Source organism: Pseudorca crassidens, chromosome 11 (assembly GCF_039906515.1).
Source record: "Pseudorca crassidens isolate mPseCra1 chromosome 11, mPseCra1.hap1, whole genome shotgun sequence".
NCBI lineage: Eukaryota > Metazoa > Chordata > Mammalia > Artiodactyla > Delphinidae > Pseudorca > Pseudorca crassidens.
In genome coordinates, this window is record NC_090306.1 from 98,821,273 (window position 1) to 98,844,748 (window position 23,476).

Sequence of the window (23,476 nt, forward strand, 5' to 3'; positions counted from 1 at the left end):
ATGCTCACTGCTCTCACCTGGCAGGCCCGGTCCTGGCTCCCAGCCTGGGGGAGAACTTCCCTTTGCAAAGTTAGATAACACCGGGCTCTCTGTCAGAGGATTGGTGCTGTGTCTCCACGTGCTGAGGCTGGCACAGGGCCAGGTCCGCCCTGCCAGGCAGCAGGAAGGGAAGGCCTGGCTGCAGCCCGAGCTGGCAGGGGGCCGAGTCGGGGGTGGACGGGCGGGCCGGGGCCCGTGCTGCCCATTGGCTGCCTCGGGCTCCCGCCCCGCCTGCCTCCAGAGCCTGTGGCTCCCCGGCCAGCTCCTGCCTCTCCAGCTGCTTCTAAACTCCCCCAGCAAGCACCCCCTGCCGGGCCATGTCGAGCTGCGACAGGATTGGAGTGGCCCCCGCCATGGACATGCCTGAGGTCCTCAAGTCCCTGCTGGAGCACTCTCTGCCTTGGCCAGAGAAGAGGACAGGTAGGAGAGGACGTGGTCTGTGATGGCTGGCTGCCCAGGTGCCCAAGGGGTGGAGGCCGCCGTAGGCACATTGGCCAGATAGGCATCTCCAGGCAAGGGAGGGTTCCCAGCAGCGGTCTGCCCTTAGCCTCTTCCTGGGCGAGGAAGGGCTGGGGTGCAGAGAGGGACACGGTAGGGAGTGGCACCGTCACTCAGGGACTGCCCCCAGGGCCTGCTAGCTTTGGGAAGCCGTGGCCAGCGTGTGGCCACTGACAGGTGCCGTGCTCACGCGGGACAAGGACAGGACCAGAGGGCCCTGCTGAGAGTACGCACTGGATGCTGACTGCTTGTTAAGTTTCCTCCCTCTGCATGTTGGGGTGGCAGGGGGCTGGCAGAGACTGGAGATTCGGGCAGCCTCCCGTGTCTGGAGAAGAGGCTTTCCTCTGGGCGTCTGCTTCGGCTTCCGCTCGCTGGAGGGCTGAACCCGTGGATGGGATGGAAGCTGTTATGTAACAGGACCACAGGCTGGAAGCCCCGGTTCCTAGGATACCACAGGCAAACACGGGGCGAGGGAGCCGGCGGAGGAGGGTGTGGACCGAGGGGCAGAGCGGGCAGCCAGCACCAGGTGTCTCCCGAGTCCTGCCCGAGAGGCCCAGGGCCATGCGAACTTTGGGCGCCAGCCTGCTCAGGGGGCCCCCTCTTGCCAAATATTTCTCCAAATCGCTTCTGTTCGAAGATGTCAGGTCCTCATTGCTCAAACTGCACAGGCGCCTTTAAAGGAGCCCAGCTGCCCTCGGCTGCCAGAGTCTGACAGGAGTCCCAGGTGTCCCCTCAAGGGACCTTTCTCAGGCCTCTCCCTCACCTGCGTGCTGGCACCTGACACATCTCATCACCAGTCAGCCCTGGCTGTCCCCACAGGACTTCCTTCCACGGAACCCTTAGGCCACTCCCAAACCGGAGGCCGAGGACACACACCACAGCCCCTGCCCTGACACACCTCGGGGAGCCAGGCTCAGGAAAGGAGAGCGGCAGGCTCCGTTCATGGAGACACAGCCCGAGGGAAGAAGGCGGCTCCTAGAGCTCGGGGCAGGGTTCCCCGTGGGCTCTCTCATCTAGCTCCAGGCCCCCCTCAGGCCTCACCTGTGGGCAGTCTGTGCCCTCCTGGCACTCAGGACCCCAGCTGCTCACCAGGAGAAGCCCATCACCTCGAAACTCTCAACTCAGCCTGGCCGATGAACCACAGCTGACTTTTTCTTGCCATCTCTGACCACCCCATGTGGGTAGGTGAGGCTGGAAGTCCTTCCAAAAGCTGGAGGAATAGGGCTCCCTTCTTGGTCCGGGCACCCAGGGACGGTAGGGTGGCCCAGGTGGCCCAGTGCGGGCACAGGGAGCAGCTGGGCTGCCGGCGGGTCTGCACGGTCAGCTCCCGGCTGGGCAGGGAAGGGGTCTGGGGGGCAACTCAGGGCGCTGCTCCTCGGACCTGAATAACAAGGTCTATGAAGAGCAGCAGCAGCTGCTGGTCCCCGGCTCCCAGCTGGTCCCCAGAGCCCCGCGACAGCTGCAAAGTCCCCACTGCGCACCGTGGACGGCAAAGTCAGGGCCCAGCACGGAGGGGACTCGCCCAGGGTCTCAGGGAGAGCTCTGCTGAGAACTGGCGACCTCACAGAGGACAGCTGGTTTGGTACAGCTGGGTTGGTCCACGGGGGATGGACCAGAGTCTCAGGCCACCTCCTATCACTTCTCTACGTGGTGTCTCACTGAGAGTCAGAAGCATGAGACCCGGACAGACTGACAGATGCCAATGGGTGGATGAAATAAGGGGACGAGGGTCGAAGAGTCAAGGGGATCAGTGAAACCCACAAAGACCTCACTCTTATTACTGCCCCTAACCTGCATTCGCCACTTTCCAAAGCTCCCAGACTCTCCAAATCTTTCATAAAAATAAAAGTATCCAGCTGAAGGCACTATACCTTGGTGAAGAGAGTACACACACCATCACAACTAGGATTTCCAGTGGGCATGTAGCAAGCATAGTTGACCCTTGAACAACATGGGGGTCAGGGGTTCAACCCCCCTCACAGCTGAAAATCTGCGTATAACTTTATAGTCACCCCGTGGGTACATGTTTCCACATCCTTGGATTCAACCAACCACAGATCACATAGTACTGTACGTAGTTAGTGAAAAAATCCACGTGTAAGTGGACCCGCGCGGTTCAAACCCATGTCGTTCAAGGGCTTCTCCCCCGCGTGCATCCCTCACTCTGGCTTCGGACCCCCGGGTTGCCCCTCAGGATTTCTCGCCCAGTGCTGTGGTGTGAGCGGCGCAGGTTTCTCCGGGGTGGGGGACGGAGACCTCTTTACAAAGTCCCCACTCTCCCCAGCCCGGTGACTGTGCTTCAGCTCACACGGGGGTCACATGCAGAGCACACCTTGGGTCCAGCGGGAGGGGACATCAGAGGGGAGCCGTGCGGAGGGTGAGAACGTGCGCTCACGAGACTCTGCTCTCCCTGCAGCCTCTCCATTTTCTAAATCAAGGACGCTCCCTGAGCCCCGACCTCGGGGCCTCTCACCTTTGCTGCCCTGGGCCTCCCACCCCAGCCTGTGTAGGCTCCCCCCTTTCCTGGGTAAGCAGACTTCCTCCAACAGTGCTGACCAGGCTCGAGACTCCTCGGCCTCAGGCTACAGCCACCACCCGGTGGCCCCTCACTCTGAGCCACCCGTTCAACCAACTTTCTTGTAGGCAGAGAAATCTACATCCAGCCAGAGAGTGGGTCTGTGTCCCGAGCTCTGACTCAGTTTCCCCTCTGCCTCTGGGCCCTGACCCCTAAGGACGGTTCTTCCTGTTTCCGCACCTGCCTTTTCTCCCAAGGATCCTCTTCCAAGAGGCCATTCTGTTCCAGGCTGCTTGCTCTCACACTTCCTTCTCCAGATTCTGGAAAGACCCTGCTTCTCTAAACCACACTGTTAGCTCTTTACACCCTATCCTTCCCTCATTCCTTGGCTGTGTTCAGAGGCCGCCCCTCATCTTTCTGCCAACTTTGGTCACTCGGGCCTCCTTTTCAGGGAACCATGTAGCGTGAAAGCATACCAGAGGTTGAATAAGGCCATCACTTTCAGCTGAGCAGGCAGGTTCCCCGTGTCAGGAGCTCCTAACCAGAATCGCTGTGGGCCACCCAGCACGGTATCCTTGATCTGCCTCTCTCCATCCCCAGTCTGTGAGAAGAATGCTTGCTTCACAGGCTTGTGGCCAGGATTAAGTGAGCTGTCCCGTGTGAGAGCATTTGCAAACTGTGAAGTGCCCCACTGTTTTCTCTGTGAAAGGCAAATGGCAGCTGGGCCTGGCATTATGCTCCTTCCACGGACATCACATTTGCAATCCGACCTTCACTCCCTCATTTCCACCCTCCTTTCCATGGATATTCTCCTTGAAAGAAGGGGACGTTGCAAGTTTGTGGGAGCATACTCAGGGCTGTCTCCTTGGACACACGTGCTGAGGCTCCTGGGGGCATGGTGCCAACAGCCCCGCACCAAACAGGACAGGCCAGCTGAGCTGGCCAGAGAAAGGGCTGAATGATAACAGGCCAGATCTCAGTGGGACTCGCTGGGGCAGAGGCAGGGGTCTGGGTAGCCTCCTCTTGGGGAATTGAGGTGAACAGGCGAGAGAGTGGACTCAGTGCAGCCTGGGCTGTCCTGGGCTTGGCATCAGTAAGGTCCATGTGGTCGCCTCCACTCCCAGTCTTGGGGAACCAGAGCAAACCCGAGAAATCATGAAGTTTGCTTCCAGGGAAGAAGTGCGGGAAGGGACCTTCTTTGTACTGGATGTGTTAGTTCTAACCCTCGTTACCACCTCCTAAATGGCAAGGAAACACGCTCAGAGGAACTGGCTACCCTCGGGGCCAGCATGCAGGCCTGCCTTTTCTTCACCCCAGCGCCAGGGACTCATCCTTCTTCTCTACCTGTCCCCCCACCCCATCCCATCCCCATCACCGATCAGGGAAATGTGAGAAGCTCATTCTCACCGAGCGCCAGAGCCTGACAGCAGTGTCCAGCGGTCCAGATGGCTTTTACATCTTAACGGGCCTGTCCCAAGGCAAGGTTGCTAAAGGAATGAATCCTGGTTCTAAAGGCCCCTGGTTCCCAGGTGTGTCCTGGGAACCGCGCTCAGGGGTTTTGCATCTCCATCTGTGAAATGGCTTTGCAAGGGAGTTGTGATGATCCATCGTACAGATGAGGAGGCTAATACTCAGCGATGGGAAGGCCACACAGTTGTCGAGGGGCTCCAACCCAGCTTGGCTGGCTTCCAGGCTCCCCCCTACCCACGGGATTCCCTGGGGTCTCTGGAACCAGGTCTCAGGGCAGTACCTCTCGAGTCATCCAAACATTCATCACGTTGAGTCCTTGCTACACTTGTGGCACAGGGGCAAGTGAGACAAACACTGCCCCTGTTCGCCTGCTGTTTGCATTCCAGCGGGGAGACAGAGAGTCAGCAATCAGGGAGGTCAGGGCCAGCCTCTCTGAGGGGGCGACATTTGAGCCAAAGCCTGGAGGGTGACAAAGAGCCAGGTACATCAAGAACTTTCAGGCTGAGGGAACAGCACCTGCAAAGGCCCTGTCCTGGGGCAAGAAAGATACATGTGTCTGAGGAATGAAAGGCCACTGTGGCTGCAGGAGGTGTTTTATTAAGTGGGAAGGAAGGAAGAGGTGAGGTTGGAGAGACCCGCAACGGGGAGAGCCTGCAGGGCCTAGAAGGTCATAAAGAAGAGTGAGGCCATCACCTCCCTGCCTGCAAGGTCCGCCTCACACACACACACACACACACACACACACACGCACACACACACTATTATTGGGGAAGTGGTAGCTTAGGAGGGACAGGGTGTTTCGAGGACAACCCAACATGAAATTGTGGTAAGTGACAACCTCAGGTGAGCACTTGCTATGCTCCAAGTGCTAGTCTCAGCAGTGCGCCTGAATTGACTCCTTTACTTCTCAGGCTCAGAGGTTAAGTAACTTGCCCAAGGTCACACAGGAAGTAGTCAAAGCAGGAATCAGACCTAGATGTTCCAGCTCCAGAGCCCACACCCTACCACTGCACCAACACAGCCTCCACTGGAGAGCCCTTGGCTGTCAGGAAGTGGCTGTTGAGACGTGGCAGAGCCTGGAGGTGAGGGCTGCTCTCTGGAAATGGCTCTTGGGGCATTCCCTTCTACAGTCCAAACCTGGGCAGCGGACAAAATGCAAGCCGAACAGGAAACTGGTACTCTTGAGAGTATTGAAGAGATGGGCAAGAGTTAGCGAAGGGCCTCCACCTGCCACTTCTCCCCTAGGACACACTGAGACCGAGGTACAAACCACAGCCCAGAACCATGCAGCCACGAGGTATGTGGGCTCGAAAGGCGGCAGTTGTGGGCAAGGCCAGTGGCGGGAGACTTGCCATAAAAACGGTTCATGTTTGTTATTCCAGGTTTGATTGTGAATCAAACACAATGACTGTTATTTCACGTTAATAACGTTCCAGTTGTATATGACTTGGCTCTGAAAGGTTTTGTTAACCCTCCTACCAGCACCCACAACAGAGCGAGCCGACAAATACTTACTGAGTTACTACCCTGAACAAAGCTCTGTGCTCTCCTGCATTTGGTATCGCAAAGCACCCAGATCACTGGGCTTTGTTAGAGCTCAATGGAAGCCTTCTCACCGTCCTGCTCTTACATCATGTCACATTGTGCAGTAAGTCAGAAGACGGAGTCGTACTGTCCTGTTAGGTGCTGACTATGTGGCCAAAGAGATCATTATGCGGTATCTGGTCAAAGGCTCCCATGCTGGAGTTTTAGTTCCTCTGAACTTCAAATTTAAATAATCCAAGTTGGTATAGCGGCTTAATGAAAGGCACCTGTTCTGCATATGCTCAACCGAATTAAATTTTTAACTTGGGTTGGTTAGCAAGTTTCTGGAACTCTAAAGAGTAGAATTGAAAGCCAGTCCAGCTCTGGAAAACGGATGTTTCACATCCTTTCTCTGCAGTAGCTTAGACTGAAGAACCCACTCACAGCCTTGTCCCCTCACCCAAAATAATCGTACTCCTCACCCGACACAACCTGAATGAAGGGGAAGGGTGGAGGCCCACGCACTCCACGCCATATGCTGTTCAGGCTTCCCACACGTAATCCTCATAACCACTCTATGAGGTAAGCAGAGCCATTTCCGTTTCCAAGAGAAAAGTAACTGAGACTTAGGCAGCAGAAGTCCCTAGCTCAAGGACAAGTGGCTGGACAGTGCTGTGGAGAGACTCTACCCAGGTCTGCGTCCCAACCGCACAAAGTCACTGCTGCCCCAGGACCACATTTCCCTCAAGAAGTTGCTGCATTGAAACCCTATTACTATAAAATACTAAGGTATCACGTCACAGCTTTGAAGTCTTAACCATGTAATAACATGTTCTTTTTATAGAGTTTCTTTCTTTGTTGGGCTCACAAACACTATGGAAATTAGCCAATTACTTCTCACGACATTTATTCCTCCACTAAGAGAAGGGGCAAGGCTGCGCTGTTATTCCCACTTCACGATAGGAGGCAGAGGTAGAGACAGGATGCTGTGGCTCTTCTCGGATCAGCCGGAGAATGAAGACAAGAACATAATGGCTCCCGCCTCCAGGATGGTGCTGTTGAGTGCTGCCAGTTGGCAGTGTAGCTCACCTCCCAGCTTGCAAGTAAGCACGAGAGAGAACATGTTTATAATGTTCCTGCCGTGGTGTTTGTGACACACCATTTACCCTGCGGTTGTCCAGGGGAAAAAAATCCCTCTTTGGGGAGTGTTGGTACATGAACAGAGGACCAAATCAAGACTAAGTTTTAAGGCCCTAAGCTGCTTACTGAGCTTCTCACCAGTGCCACTCGCCTGTTTAATCACTTGCTCCAGGACGGGTGATAAGCAGAGTAGGCATTATCCCTTTTGGACAACTGCAGCCTTAAAAAAAAAATCTAAATCTTTACTCCCTCTTACTACATACCACCTTTGTCATAAAACGAATGTTATAACCTTCCACTGTTATGTTACTACAAATCCTCCTCTAATATCTTGAGAAATTTTTTCTCTTCAATAATGTCACATTAGCCATGAAAATATACATTTAACTCTAATCCAGCAAGCTGCTCTGCGGCCAAACTAGCCATTTTTTTTAAAACTTCATACATTGTTTTAATCAATTTCCTCGGACCGTCCTTTGAATTTTGTTTCTAAAAACCTCTAGGTCAGGGCTTCCCTGGTGGCGCAGTGGTTGAGAGTCCGCCTGCCGATGCAGGGGACACGGGTTCGTGCTCCGGTCCGGGAAGATCCCACATGCCGTGGAGCGGCTGGTCCCGTGAGCCATGGCCGCTGAGCCTGCGCGTCCGGAGCCTGTGCTCCGCAACGGGAGAGGTCACAACAGTGAGAGGCCCGCGTACCGCAAAAAAAAAAAACAATAAAACAAAACCTCTAGGTCAGTTTATCCTAAACATATATTAGTTTAGCCACATACAGAATACCACTAACAACAACTCTGCAACACAACAAATGTTCTGTACACAATTTAGCACTTTCACTAAACAGCGACATGGGCACCATACCTGCCTCTAGGATAACGGATACACCAAGCAGTGGATTTGTACCCATCAGTGGTAGTAAAGCTATGAAAACTACTGTTTGTGGCAGGGTTGCAATTGTACATTTTATACGAACTGGCTTAGGAAGCCTCACAAGGTCAATCCTGCCCTATCGCCGTCTGACATATAAGGAAAGGTGGCCTGGAGAGATGAAGCAATTGGCTGCAGGTATCAGAGTCAGAAAGCGACTGAAGTCTAATTAGTGTGGCCATAAGAACTTGAATTTTGGAGTCAAGCTCCATCCCCTGACCTCAACCACCACCCAGATTTTCTTCAAACCTCTTGATTTCCAGGCTTGCTCAGAGGCCCAGCCTCTTCTTCCTCCTCAACTCCCAGTTCTGATTGCATCAGCCTGACAACTTTCATCTAGCTGGGTGTTGCGGTCATGCACCTACCCTATGAACCAGGGACCAGGCCCTGCCATTCCCCAGCCTCGTTCGTGGAAGGCGGGAGTCACTGGCCGATACAGGACAAATAAGCCGAAGTCCCTGCCCTCTCAGGGAGGGAGAGTCTAGTTTTGTTTGGGTTCAAGGCAGGGTATAATCTGTGCTGTAAAGAGGTACAAAGTTCTGGGCGCCACTTAGGAGCAGCTTCCTATAAGGCCTCCACACTTGTGTACCCCCTCACGTTTTGTATTTTTAGGCGTTTCCTGAGGAACTCCCAGGGAGTATTTGTAAATATTTTGAGAAGAGGTAGTTGTCCCACAAAATGTGTAACCGGTACCCTGTGTAAAGGAATTTTTTTTATTTTTTTCCCTAGGAAAAAGAAGGGAAGGTCCTAGAGAGGAACAGAATTTCAGAGCTGTTTAGGGCTTTTAGAGATTATCTAGCCCAACCCCTAAATTTTATGGACGAAGAAACAGGCTCAAGTGAAGCAACTGGACTTTCCCAAGGTCACAAACTAGTAAGTGCGAGTACGGAAGCGTGTACTCTGGCTCTGGCTCAGGGCCGGGCTCTCTCTCTCCACCCGCGGCCTCAAGAATGCTCCCTCCACGCTAGTGTTTATCTGGCCGCCACGCCCGCACCAGAAACCCGGGATCAGTGAGGAACCTGACACCCCCTTCAGCGGCGGCCAAGCCTGCTCCGGCCGTCCCTACGGGAACATGTCGCCGTCCCCGGCCCTGCCCTCAGCCAACCTCTAGATCGCGGGGGAGGTAGGGTGAGGACTGGCCTCTGCGTCCCTGTCCCACGACCCTGGGCAGAGTCCCCGGAATAGAAATGCCCGCTGCGCCCCGCCCCGCCGCAGCCCCGCACGTGCTGCGCCTCGTGCACCGCCCCGGGCCCCGCCCCCGCCCTCCATTGGCTGTTCCGCGCCTTCCTTCTTCCCCCTCCCCACGCGACTGGACTCGGCTGCATCTCCACGTGACCCGCGCGGGGGGGGGGGCTCTCTGATAGGCTCCCCCCGCTGGCATGGCTGCTCTCAGCCCCGCCTCCCTTCAGCGCGTCCAGAAGGTGGTGAGATTGGGATGCGAGGGAAGGGAGACCGGTTACAGTGTTCCGAAAGAAGGGCAGGGGTTACGAAGAAGGAGGCGAAGGTGAAACCGCTGGTAGAAGGGAAGGGGCTGTCGCCGAAAAGGGCCTACGACCAAGACTCCAGCAGGCACCAATCAGGTGACAGAGAGGCGGAGGGGGCGGGGCCTTCGGCCCTGCTCCTCACCTGGCCCCGCACGTGTCTCGTTTACCCGGGCGGCCTAACCAATTACGGCCCGGAAGGCTGAGCCTGCCCCTCTCGCAGGGCGGGCCAATCTAAGGCTGCCATCCGGGGAAGTTGGCCTGGCCTTATGAATAATTAATATGACAGAGCCTGTCCGCAGGCGGGGTAGGGATGGAGGGAGGCGGGGGTGCCGCTGGGCGCCTGCGCAATAGCTGCCCGTGTCGGCAGCTGCGGCGGGTCGCACGGCTCCGTCCCATCTCGGGGGGCGGGCGGGGGAGGCGAGGCGCGCGAGCAGAGCGCGGGGCACGATGTCCGACGCGGGCGGCGGAAAGAAGCCGCCTGTAGAGCCGCAGGCGGGGCCGGGCCCGGGGCCGGGGCGCGCAGCCGGGGAAAGGGGCCTGCCGGGCTCCTTCCCTCTGGTCCTGAAGAAGCTGATGGAGAACCCCCCGCGCGAGGCGCGCCTAGGTGAGGGGAGGGGGTCCGCGCGCGCCTGGGGGCGGGGTTTCTGCAGGGGCGGGGCCTTGTGAGGGCGGGGCCTCGGAGGTCGGAGGTCGGGGTGAAGTGGTCCAGCGGAGGGGGATGGGGCCAGGGATGATGAGGGGCCCGGAGGGCGAGGCAAAGGGGGTGGGAAGAGAAGGTCGGGGATGAGTTGAGAGAGGTTGGGTCAGATGGGGGTTGGCGGGGAAGGGTCAGGAGGGAGATGGTAGAGTAGGGGTCGCAGTGAGGAGGTTCATTGGGGCGGCCGGGAGCGCGCGCGACGTGTAAGGTTTACTGAGGAGGCTGATGGGGGTCGCAGCAGCCCCTTAAACGAGGCTCCAGGGCGCCTTCTCTGGGGACGCCTGTATCAGAATCACTTGGGGTGCTTGTTTAAAATGCCGATTTCTGGGCCCCACCCTTTACCCACCGACTCTGCGGCTCCTGGGACAGGAATCTGCATTTTAAGGAGAGCCCCACCCCACCTCCGTGATTCCAAAGTCCACTAAAGTTTGAGATGCCCTAATAGCGAATTGTCTTCGTATATGGCCGTCCCCCCTCCTGAGAGGAGGACCTGTCTTCATCCCTGCGTGTGAGTATCCCCAGGTACTAGGTACTCACTGGAGATTTTCTGGAAATGAGTTTCAGTGCTGCTGCTGAGGTGGGGGAGGGGTGTCAGGAGAAGGAATGGGAGGCGCCTTCTGAGGGGGAGGTTGGGATGAGACAGGTAGAGGGATGAGGGTTAGAACGAGGCCACTGAGGCCCTTCACCTGGTTGTTTGGGGCTGACCCTAGTCTTTGGGGCCACAGTGGCAGGGCTGGGTTTTGTCTTGTTTCCTAGGCCACAAGGGTCCCTGGGGCTTATGTGGAAAGCAGGTTTGGCCTTGTTTTTTGGCCTGGGCACATGAGGTTCAGGGAGCAGCAGGAGTGCCACCTACAGTGGAGTTTTAGGTGCACTGAGGGAGGATTTCAATCTGAGAGATTTTAATTTCATAGAACCACTGGTGTAGTTCAGGGATTTGGGAAGGAATGAGCCTTTTGTGAATTACCTGTCTGGGGGGATTAATTTTATTTTTTAAAATGCCATTTATCTTCCTTTCCTGGGTGTGTTCTCAGGCTCCCATCCCTATGGGTTGGGTTACCAATAGCTTCCACACATCAGGTGAGGCCAGGCTCTCTTCTCCTGCTTCAGGACCTCATATGCACAGACCCTTTTGTTTGTTTTTAAGGCAATGTTTTGTTCCAAATCTGGGGCTGAGTTAAGCTGCCTCAGGACAGGTGTCCACATCTGTCAGGTTCTGTCAGATTACCGAATAATAACCATCCATCACAATAGTTCCACCTTACCTTTGCAGAATGCTCACAGAGCACTTCAGCATAATCTCTGTTTAGTCTTCCACAGCCATCCAGTAGGGGATTACCCCACTTCTCAGATGGAGAAAGCTGACACTCAGAGAGGTGAGGATGTTTCCTCAAGGTCACGGAACTAGCCCTTACATGCTCTTTACAGTATCACTGGCAACCGCTGATGATGTCAATCCCTCTGACCTGAGTGAGGGGCCTTTATCATCTCTTACAATTAAAACTCCATCTTATAAAAACACTGATTAAAAGTATGCTTAATTGCTTAGGCCAGACAAAACCTGGAACTCAGTGTTACTCGTCCTTTTAGTAGGGCTGTTTTTCTGTCTCCTCCCTTCTCCTGCCTCCTTTGATCCCCAAGACCCCGCCCAACATGGATCTCAGTCATTTCTGAACAGAATGTAGAGTCAGTATCCCAAGGAAGGAGACCAGGGAGGCCATCTGGCCCACCCAGCCCACCAAAGCTTGGCTGTCTCACTTCCCATTTGGTTTTAAACGAAAGCCTGGTACAGAAGGCAGTTGCAAGAATTCGAGTTAATTTGTATTAGAAGCCGTGACCAAATTCTGTTTGTCAAAACCTCCACCTTCTTAACTCACTGGGTGTGTCCATTTTTATTGGACCAACAGGCTGCTTTTTGGCTGTCTGTGGTCTAGGAGTCCGTGCATGACTGGTTCATTTCCAACATAATCATATTTGATTTCTCTTTTTCATTTCAGAATCCAGAATTCAAAGTTGTCTCCCTCAATTTGAAAACCTATTATGAACTTGTCATGATTTTATCTCCCACTTCTCTGATTAGCCTCCCTGTCACATTGATTTCCTTCCAACCTTGTCACATTTTTCTTTTGTCTTTTTTTCTTAATTTACCCTTTCTTGGATATCCAATCCACGTGTATAACTTTTGGGCTGAAACAATTAGGTGGGATCCCGTCCCCACTGATTGATCAGTTTTGCTTTGAATGGGAGCAGGCTTTCTTCTACAGCTCCACCCCTCTCTTCCCTCCCAGAAAACCTGCCTTAAGTCTTCTCTGCTTATTCAGGGATAGAAGTCTCTTGAAATGGTTGCTCTGAAAAAGGTCCTGAAAAGACAGCTCCAGGCCCTCTCCTTTTGAGAAACCTGAAGGGAGTCTGTTTACAAACCCAGCCTTCTTCATTCATTATACACAGCTTCCTATGGCTCACTGTCTGCCTGCTCCTGTATTGGTCCCCGAGATCTAGAAATGAATCAGACACAATCCCTGCCCTGAACAAGCTCCCGGTAATAATGAATGCCTGCTATGTGCCAGGAGCTCTACAAGACACTTTCAAATGTTACCTCTCATCTTCACCAAAGAGGCAGCTTTTTCCTTATATACAGTGGAGGACACTGAGGCTGGGAGAGGTTGAGTAACATGGCTAAAGTCACACATCACTGCAGTGGGTGGCAGAGCTGGGATTCAAGCCCCGGGCTGGGTTGCTGTGGAGAAGCGCAGCTGGAGGGGACAGGACAGGAGAACACAAAAGTTCTTGGCCTGAGGAATCAGCCCTTTCCTAAGCTATCAGGAAGGGTCAGAAACTCCGTTTCCTCCCTGTAGCCTCTCTCCGGCAGATGGTAATCCCACAGCCCATTCTGAATTAACCCTGGGGATACATCAGGCCTCAGAGCTTATGGAGAGCATCCTAGGAAACCCAGGCACGGATGAGGGTCTGCTGCCATCTCTAAAGGAGACCATTGCTCCTGGTTCAAGCACCAGGTTATAACTGGAGAATAGAATGGGCTCTTGACATTCATGGATGGATCAGGACTCCGAGAGAGGTGGGTCCACCCTGTGAGGCTCACTGCTCGCCTCCTGGGATTGAGTAACCCTCTTGAGTGATGTCTCATCACAGATTTTGTGTCTGCAGATAAGGAAAAGGGGAAGGAAAAGCTGGAGGAAGACGAGGCTGCAGCAGCCAGCACCATGGCCGTCTCTGCCTCCCTCATGCCACCCATCTGGGACAAGACCATCCCATATGATGGCGAGTCTTTCCACCTGGAGTACATGGACCTGGATGAGTTCCTGCTGGAGAATGGCATCCCTGCCAGCCCCACCCACCTGGCCCAGAACCTGCTGCTGCCTGTGGCTGAGCTAGAAGGGAAGGAGTCGGCCAGCTCCTCCACGGCATCCCCACCATCCTCCTCCACTGCTGTCTTTCAGCCCTCGGAAACCGTGTCTAGCACAGGTTGGTGATGGGCCTTCGGGCAGGGCCACCTGCCGCATCCAAGGAAGTCTGCTTCCCGCTGAGGGCTGCTTGTGTCCACGCACCTAGTGAGCCCCTCCTCTCAGGGGAGGTCCCAGTGGGCCTACAGGGAGCAGAAACCCTGTGCTCCTCACCCTTCAGGACAGCCCCCCAAGGCTGGACATGAAAACAGCAGTCCCCTCGGCAGCAGCCGGAGCCTTTCTGTTGGTTGTTTGCCGCAGCTGGTTAGCCCGGTGGAGCGACCCCTCCCAGCCAGAGGCTTCACAGGATAGAAATCCCTTCTGCATCTTCGGTGCTGCTCTTTACCCCCACACGCACCTCGCCACAGATGATTAGGAAGCTCAGGCGACACTAATAATAACAACAACAACAGCTAACATTTATAATATTTAGCACTTACTCTGGGCCAGGCATTAACATAATCCTCACAAAAACCCCCTTGTGAGACTGATACTGTTATCCTCATTTTATAGGTGAGGAGACTGAGAAGTTAGGTAACTTGCTCAAGGTAACACAGCCGGTAGGAAGTGGAGGCAGCATTGAACCCAGGATGTTTGGCTGCTTAGCCAGGTTCTGCTCAGGCACTGGCATGAAGAAGGCATTTCTGCTGCCAGGACAGATACCGTCTTTGGGATTCCTCCCGCATCCTCGTGTCCTTTTTCTGTTTTACCTCTGGAGATCAGTTGGTTGGTTTTCATGCCCCTGGGTCACGAACCCACCAGAGGAGGCATGGCCCCTGTTTCAGGGGCTCTGCAAAGCTTCCTGCAGGCTCAGTTCGAGGCGTATAGGCAGATGTCTCCCAGGAAAGACCCCAGGAACTGGTGTGGAACCCAGGGAACCTGCACCCAAGGAATTGTGACGCTCAATTTTTTTTTTCTTTTTATTTTGGAAAAATGTTCAAATACAAAAGTAAAGGGCTGCTATAATGAACCTCCAGTAACCATCACTCAGCTTCTATAATAATTAACTTGTAATCTATCTTGTTTTCTATAACTTCTTCCATTCCCTTAACCTGATTATTTTCATTCAGATCCTAGGTATTGTATCATTTCATCGATAAATATTTCAATATATATATAAACTATAAGGGCTCTTTTAAAAAACAGAGCAAAAATACCAATTTAACATCTGAAATTGACAATACATCCATCAGCATTCAAATTTCCAAAAAGTTGTCTCGTAAGTGTTATTGCTTTACAGTTCCTTTGAATCAGGAGCCAAACAAGACCCACATGTTTCAGTTAGTTATGTTTCTTAAATCTCTTGTAATCTATGGGGTCCCCTCTCCTTTTTATTTCTTTGCAATTTATTTGTTGAAGAAGCTGAATTGTTTGTCCTGTAAAGTATTGCCCATGCTAGATTTTTCTGACTATATCTCTGTACTGCCTTTTAACATGTTCCTCTGCCCCTCATTTCTTTCCTGTAAACTGTTCAGCTTGAGAGGCTTCAGCTGATTCTAGCCAAATTTTTGTTTGAAGGCAGCGCTTTTTTAAAAAATTTTATTTATTTAATTTTATTTTTTTAATTTTTGGCTGCATTGGGTCTTTGTACGTGGGCTTTCTCTAGTTGCAACAAGCAGGGGCTTCTCTTGTTCTCTTGTTGCGGAGCACGGGCTCTAGGTGCTCAGGCTTCAGTAGTTGAAGCACGTAGGTGCAGTAGTTGTGGCTTGCGGGCTCCCGAGCACAGGCTCAGTAGTTGTGGCATAAGGGCTTAGGTGCTTCGCGGTATGTGCGATCTTCCCAGACCAGGGATCGAACCCGTGTCTCCTGCATTGGCAGGTGGATTCTTAACCACTGCGCCACCAGGGAGGTCCCTGAAGGCAGCTCATTTTTGTGCTGGTCAGGTTGTCCTGCAAGGCCGGTTCCATGTGTGGGTAGGGGACAGAACTGGAAATGAGCCCTCTTCTTACACCTTAGACCACCTAGGTGGCATTTGCCTTTGATTTTGTTTTTAAGTAAATCTTCTTAATGAAGTACGGCATCCAGAAATGCCAGTATCATAAGTATACCACTCAGTTAATCTTCACAGAGTGAACCCACCTGTGTAACTACCACCCAGATCAGGATAGAGAACACTGTTGGGATCCCCAAAGTGCCTTGGGACCCCTCTTGGTCCTTACTCCCCAGAGGTAGTCTCTATCCTTATTTCCATCACCAAAGATTCATTTTGCTTATAGTCGAATGTTCTGTAAATGGAACTGTATATTATGTTCCCTTCTTTTTTTATTTTTATTTTTTTATTTTTTTTTGTGGTACGTGGGCCTCTCACTGCTGTGGCCTCTCCCGTTGTGGAGCACAGGCTCCGGACGCGCAGGCTCAGCGGCCATGGCTCACGGGCCCAGCCACTCCACGGCATGTGGGATCTTCCCGGACCTGGGCACGAACCCGTGTCCCCTGCATCGGCAGGCGGACTCTCAACCACTGTGCCACCAGGGAAGCCCTCCCTTCTTTTTTTAAACAATCATAAGTCAATTACATTTATACTCTCACATTTATAGCATCCTATAACTAGCCTTACAGTAACATATAAATCATGTGGGCATCAGTAACTAACAAAATAGATTTACAGAACATACTTATGGAAAATTCCTGTGACAGAGAGAAAAGCCACGATACAGATGAAGTAAGAGTTGTACACATGGTAGAAATGAAAGAGTTCATTTTTCAGTTCCTTCTGTAGAAAAGACATAAGTAGTACGTATTCTTTTGTGCCTAGCTTCTTTCCTCAGCTCCGTTTGTGAAAATCATCCATGTTGTTGCCTGTAGCAGAACTTTGTTCATTTTCATTGGTGAATGGTATTCCATTGTTGTATTGTATGACTACACCACAGTTTATCCACTCTTCAGCTGATGGGCACACGAGATGTTTCTAGTTTGGGATTGTACATAGCACTGCCTTGAACATTTACGTGTGAGTCTTTGGTAAATACCTGTATGCATTTCTGTCGGGAAAGGAATAGAGCAGCTGGGTCATCAGACATTTACCCAAGCAGCATTTGTAGGTGTTGCCAAATAGTGTACAAAATGGCTGTAGCCATGTATACTTCCACCAGCAGGACAGGGGAGGTCTAGTTGCCAGCCTTGGGTGCCTTGACTGTTTGTTGTTTATTCCTATAGTTACCACATTGGTCCCTGGTCATTCACTCCTCTGACACTCATTCTTGTCTGTAATTAACCCCTTTGATAGGATACAGTTAGTTTATATGCATGATCCAGTTAAAACCTAAGTCTGATCATGTCACACCTCTGCTCAGAACCCTCCAATGACTTCTTTCAACTCAGGGTGAAAGTCAAAATCAGTGGCCCTGTTGACACTTGGACCAGATAATTTTTTTGTTGGGGTTGGGGAGGGACTGTCCTGTGCACTGTGGGATGTTTATCAGCATCCTTGGCTTCTACCCACTAGATGCCAGTAGAACATACCCCCCATCCTAACATGGTCACATATCCCCTGCAGAACAAAATCATCCCCTATTGAGAACCACTGCTTTATAGGGATTAAAGACCCCATGTTTTCTGTTCTGGGCCTTTCCGGTTACTCCTGCCTCTCATTCACCCACTGCAGCCACAATGGTCTCCTTTGCTCTTCCTTGACTATCCCAGTGCTTGCCTGTGCACAGACCATGCACCTGGTGTTCACTCTCTGAAATGTTCTTCTCTCAAATATCCACATGGCATCTAACAGTTTTATATAGATACTTGTAATTTATCTTGTGTAATGTTGGCCTTCCCCACTAGAATAACATTCCATGAAGGCAAGGACTTTTACTTGTTTTGTTCACTGCTTTGTCTTTGGCATGACAGTTCCTGGCATATAGTAGGTGTTCAATAAGTATCTGTGGACTGAATAATTATTTTGTGTACTCCTATCAGTAGCATTGAACAAGTAGGCCAAAGGCGTAGATTTTTTTAAATAAATTACCTCTAATAACACATAACCTTTGAACAGGTTTTTTTGTGTGTTTGTTTGTTTGTTTGTTTTGGCTGCTCCGCACAGCTTGTGGGATCTTAGTTCCCCATCCAGGGATCGAACCCGCGCCCCATGCAGCGGAAGCGTGGAGTCCCAACCACTGGACCGCCAGGGGATTCTCCCTAACACATAACCTTTGAATTCTGAAAGTTCCTTAAATCCAATGTCCACTATAAAGCCACAGCCGGGTAGGGCAGTGAAGAACGAGGATTCAGAGTCAGCCAGACCCAGACTTAAATTTTAGTTCAGTCATTTACCATCCATGTGATCCTGGGAAAACCATGTCATTGCTTTGAGCCTTAGTTTCCTCATCTGTAAAATAAGGTTAACACCCATCTCCCTTTCAGAGTTGTTATAAGACTAAATGAGCACAGCCACTGATTTGTCTCAGGGGATTCAGAAATGGAAGCCATTTCGTTATTCAGTCTGTGTCCCTAACCCATCACAGTTCCTGGTGAGATTCAGCTGTTTCTCATTACTTGAGAACTTGAAACCACAGGAAGTTAAGGGGGTATGATGATTTAATGTTTTGCTTAACATTTCTGGGGGGAAAAAAACAATCGGAAAATTTTGTCTTTTTCGAGGGCCTCTGTTTCCTTTTGAGCATTTTGTTCCTAAAGGGAAGAATTCTTTCCATGTTTGTGTTGTTGAATTGAATCACATATGCCAATCTGGCTTGGGGGCTGGTGCTGTGGTAGTTTTTCTTCCCTCCAAGCGGCAATGGCTTGTGGAACCTTGAGATTCAAGCAGGTGTCTGGGTGTGTGACGTGAGTCTTGGCTGTCCAGTGAGTCTAGACTGTTTCAGGACCACCTGCCTCTGTGTCTTTCAGAATCCTCCCTGGAAAAGGAGAGGGAGACACCCAGTCCTATCGACCCCAACTGCGTGGAGGTGGATGTGAACTTCAATCCCGACCCTGCCGACCTGGTCCTCTCCAGTGTGCCGGGCGGGGAGCTGTTCAACCCTCGGAAGCACAAGTTTGCAGAGGAGGACCTGAAGCCCCAGCCCATGATCAAAAAGGCCAAGAAGGTCTTTGTCCCCGATGAGCAGAAGGTAACCTGGTGTATCCACTGTAGTGAAGGTACAGTGTTGGTTCAGAAGCCAAGGGGCTGTGCTTCTTCACATTCGATTTCATCTAGAGCACCCTCCCTCCTGTGGACACATTTAGAAAGGCATGAGTTCAGAGCTTAGAGCCACATCCTGCAGCAACTGAGAGAAAGAAAGGGAGTTGGGTGGCATTTGGCCCCAGCGTGACTCCCTGCAGCTTCTCTCTTTCCTTTCTGGCAGCCAGCTGTGCTGATGCTCTCACTTCCCTGGCTTCAACCCAGCCTTCGGGCAAGAGCTCACTAGGCCACAGAAACTGGGGTTGAACAAGCCCTCACTTTGAAGGACAGAGGATGGTTGTGTATTGCCATCCCAGGGACTAGCAAGCAGCCTTCAGGCTGGTGCTTTTGTAGCAACTGGGGGGGGGGGGAGGATTCTGCAGTTTTTCCCTTCCCTCTGATGAAAAACTCGTAAGAAGGACTTTTCTTGTAAGCTTTGGAGTCAGGCAGACCTCAGGTTCCCCATCTGTAAAGTAGGAATAACCATACCTGCCTCTTGAGATGTTTCTGAGGCTTTAATAATAACAACAATAAATATGGTAAACCTCACTGTAGGCCAAGCACCTTGTACATATTAACTCATTTTATCCTCAAGCAACTCCGTGAGGTCATTACTGTAATTATCCCCTGTTGTAAAGATGAGGGGCACGAGATATTGAGAGGTTAAGGAACTCGCACAGTTCCACTGCTAGAAAGTGGCAGAACCAAGATGTGAACTCAGGGGACTGGACTCAGAGTGCCCACCCTTAGCCACAGCCAGAGTGCCTAAGTGAGGCAAGAGTATAGGCAGTGCTTTATGTTGGAGCAGCACAGAGCAGGCCACCAGTAGGTGGAGCGCCCTTCCTTCCACCACAGATCCCACCAAAGGCTTGCATTCTCATCCCGCCTCCCTGGGAAAGGGCGGGGCCCCTCAGTGTCCCGGGGCACATGCAGCTCCTTCCCTGGGGTCCCAGCTCTCATTCTGGCTGGACCACGTGGGTTATAAGAGGAATCGGGTGTGTGCAGTGCTGGCAGGAGGGGAAGGTTGGGTTTCCTCATGGGAAAGAGGAGAGACCCACAGAGGACCCTTCCTGACAGGACGAAAAGTACTGGACGAGACGCAAGAAGAACAACGTGGCGGCCAAGCGGTCTCGGGACGCCCGGCGCCTGAAGGAGAACCAGATCACCATCCGGGCGGCCTTCCTGGAGAAGGAGAACACAGCCCTGCGGACGGAGGTGGCGGAGCTGCGCAAGGAGGTGGGCAAGTGCAAGACCATCGTGTCCAAGTACGAGACCAAGTACGGGCCCTTGTAACCCGTGCCCCCACCCGGGCACGCTGCCTCACCTCAGACCTCTGCCTGGGACCCCTGAAACCCACCCCTGCGTGGAGACTTATGACTCGTCGTGGGCGCATGGCGGTGCACCTGCCCCAGGAGCCTTCACGTTCAAGCTTCATTATCACATGGCCAGCACGGCAACTTCCCTGGGGGCCAGCCTCCTCCCTGGCGGGTTGCGAGAGAATCTATGAGGTGGTGACTCAGCCTTAGTCTCTGTTCTTGGCTGTCTCAGTTGGACCGGAAGGGGACCTCTGGAGCATGGGCTCTTCTTTTCCAGGGTACCCAGGCTCCCTGACTCTCCCTGCTTCTCCAGCCTGGGCCGTCCTGGCCTGTCTCTGCAGAATGAGTCATGATGGCTGTCGCCCTTACATCTTCTCAGGTAGCAGGGCGCATTTCCAGGCAGGGAGGGTCTGTTGTCCTCCCGAGAAAGTCTTAGAGAAAAACATCCGTTCCCATCTTCCTCAAAGGTAAAAAGACATGCCAGCTCCTCTGTAGTGTCCACGTGGGTGCCAGGCCGCAGCGGCTGGGTGTCTGCACAGCCTGGGACAGGCTTTGCGTCTGGGCCTGCAACAGAAGTGCACCCAACCATTCCTGGCTCCCTCACCCCTTTTCTCTGTGGCTCCGAGGCCTGGAAGGAGGAGGCCCTGGTGAGGGGTTCCCTCTGCGTTCCATCCGCTGTTGGTTGGGGAGAGACTCCCAGGGTGGTGGTCTCTGAGCCTTGGTCGCCGTGCATATCTCCTCTTCTGCAGGTCACTTGTGGAGGCTGCCTGAGTCAAATTTGTCCCACCAGACTGGGCCTCTGGGCCTGCTGTTTCTTTTCATCCAGTGACCAAGCTCAGATCTTGGATTTAAAAGAAAAAGTCTCCTCGTCTAGGAAGCTTAACTTCCTGGAGCTGGGATGCACCTTCTGCATGGTGTTCAGAAAACCGGTCTCCACAGCCCCTCACGCTGTAGGTGGGGAGCTGGGGCATGTTTCTCGAGAAGCTCCCGCTCTTTCTTGCTCTGCTTTCCCGTGTGGGCCAGGCCCGAGTCCACTGTCCCTGAAAAGCAGAAGAGGGCTTCCCAGTTCTGGCTTCAGGATCCACCCCGTGCGAGCGGCCTGGAGGGCGTCACCAGGCAGGACACCTGGTCACCTGGTCGCAGCACAGCTCTTTTGGAACAGCAGGCTCTTGGGACATTTACATAGGCTAGGGTCCCCTCGATCTGGGTCCCAGGAGACAGCCACCCATGCAAGCCTGGCTGTGGTGTGGTGCGGAGGGGCCCACCTCCCAGCTGCTCCTTTCTCTTGTGTCCAGCTGGACTCGTCCTTTGGCTCTGCCCGAGAGATTAATTACGGAGATCCGTGGAAGCGTCTGCTCGCTGCGGTCAGCTGGGGCACCCAGAGATGGGTGTATTTATTTGCTCAGGGCAGGCAGCCTGTGGGAAGGAGGGGTCAGAGGTAATGGGCACACTTTGTCACATTCACCACTGGCTTTATTTAAAGTGGTGGCTTGGAGTCCTGGGCCTTGACCCCTAAAGACTTTTCATAACAGATGTTAAGAGCAGGGGAAGCCATCCACTGGCCGTGGACCACACCCCAGGGGAACGCCACGGCCCTCCAGGGACCTGCACACCCGTCTCTCCAGGGGACTTGACAAGGGTCCCTGAGGCCAAGGGATGTCAGCGCCCTCCCTGCAGGCCCCTGACTTTTACTTTGTGGTTCTATGAAAACCGTGTTCACACTTTTCACTCTATTGTAACCACGACAGGGCAGTTGCATCCGGCATGTCAGTGTCCCGCCCAGGCACACTCCCTCTGGTCCGGCCACCCACCAAGAGGGCACTTCTCATTTTTGTTACTGGTAGAAGAGCCACCAGCTTAAAAGCTCTTCATTTTCTTTGGCCAGAAGTGTATGGTTTGTGTTTTTTTCAGTTTTTTCCCCTAAGGGATGGACATTTAGTCTCCGGGTGGCGTCCACTTTCCGACCCCAGCGGGTGAGATGATGACCTGATGTCTCTTCTCTTTGTCCCACCTTCTGCCTGGCCAGTGCCCTCCCCTTTTACACCCCCCCGCCGCCAGCCAGTGGGTGTCTGGTTCTCTCCTTACTTGGGAAGAGTGTGGTGCTGGCTTCTTTTAGAAGAGCCCCTTTGAGCCAGGAGCCTGGCAGGGACAGGAAGGAGATATCCGTGGAGGTTGACATTTTGGGGAAAAGGGTGCTCAGGTAAGCATGTCTTCTTCCCAGGCTTAAGGATCAAGCCCTTGCAGGAGGAGAGGGTGGTGCCTACTCAGTTTCCATTGTGGAGTTGGGAGTCTCCTTGACTCCCCGCTGGACCCTCTCTGTCTTGAGGCTGACAGCCAAAGACTGAGGCACCTATGCTCAGATCTTTGACATCCTCTAAAAAGCACTGGAGACTAGAGACGCCAATGTCAATGGCTTTCTATGGGCTTGCAGTGGGCTGGGAAGCGCCATCCCTACTTACACACCCTGTCTTCAGCCTCATTGCAACCTCAGAACAGACAAATCATGAATGAATGAGCTAGAATCTTGCAAGAATATGCATATAATAAATGTATATCTAGATAGAGAAATATATATATTCAGAGAGAGAGAGAGAGCTTTCACAATGGCCAGCAGCCTTGTGGAGGACCTGGGTAATTCTTACCCTTGGCCAAAGGAAAGGGTTTGCCTGCCTGGGTCCTGAGGTTGCGGAAGGCACGTAGTAGTGAACCTTGACTCGGTAAGCATCACCCTGGTGAGGGGACCTGCTGTGGCCCTGGCAGGCAGCTCCTGCTTGAGGTGGGGTGGCAGGCATGGGGGCTGGCAGAAAAGGGCCCCTTCATGCTGTGTAGCTCTCCATCCAGGGCCCTGGGAGCAAAGGGCTGAAAGCCCCTGTTTTTCATGGCAAAGCCCCACCCCAGAGCTCCTTTAACATCTGTTAATTAAGTGCAATAAATTTTTCTAGAAAATGGCAAAGATGACTTCCAGGTGGATATTGCTGTCTTACAGTGTTGGGGATGCCAGAACACCACTTGGTTTTATTTTTCTAAGTGCATGTGACGTGACAGAGTGTGTGGGGCTCTGCGTCCTCCCCTGGGAGCTGGCATTCCAGCAGGCCTCTCTCTCCTTTACCTTTGCTGGGGAGGGAGGCAAGGCGCAAACCCTTCTTCCCAGCCGGTGAGGGCAGAGGCAGAGCGTAGCCCACTGGCCTTATGTGCGTGTGTGCGTGCGAGTGTGCCGCTGCCGGTGGGCCGGAGTGATGTGGCGGGAGGGAAGCGGGGAATGTATCCTTTTCAAACGAAATTAAATATTTTGAGATGAGAA

General features: G+C 52.8%; 1 protein-coding gene across 8 annotated transcripts; it reads left to right on the forward strand.

The window, feature by feature from the left end:
• Positions 1 to 285: 285 nt before the first annotated feature.
• Positions 286 to 23,476, forward strand: TEF (TEF transcription factor, PAR bZIP family member). 8 transcript variants are annotated; one of them, XM_067698213.1, is made up of 5 exons: positions 316 to 459; positions 8,840 to 8,983; positions 13,454 to 13,771; positions 18,589 to 18,837; positions 19,937 to 23,476. In XM_067698213.1, the coding sequence occupies exons 3-5, from the start codon at positions 13,510 to 13,512 to the stop codon at positions 20,383 to 20,385; spliced, it is 960 nt and encodes a 319-aa protein (XP_067554314.1). In that variant the 5' UTR covers positions 316 to 459; positions 8,840 to 8,983; positions 13,454 to 13,509; the 3' UTR covers positions 20,386 to 23,476. The 8 variants fall into 8 exon arrangements, with proteins under 8 accessions (XP_067554311.1, XP_067554316.1, XP_067554314.1 ...); XM_067698210.1 differs by lacking the exon at positions 8,840 to 8,983 and having other exon boundaries at positions 286 to 459; XM_067698215.1 differs by lacking the exon at positions 8,840 to 8,983 and having other exon boundaries at positions 296 to 459; positions 18,589 to 18,809; positions 19,937 to 20,294.

What these genes read in the sequence shown, in the direction of transcription:
- TEF (XM_067698208.1), top strand. Translation starts at nt 10,042, where the DNA reads ATGTCCGACGCGGGCGGCGGAAAGAAGCCGCCTGTAGAGCCGCAGGCG. An exon ending in CCCGCGCGAGGCGCGCCTAG is followed by an intron (nt 10,199 to 13,453) that starts GTGAGGGGAGGG and finishes TTGTGTCTGCAG; the next exon opens with ATAAGGAAAAGGGGAAGGAA. An exon ending in GGAAACCGTGTCTAGCACAG is followed by an intron (nt 13,772 to 18,588) that starts GTTGGTGATGGG and finishes TGTGTCTTTCAG; the next exon opens with AATCCTCCCTGGAAAAGGAG.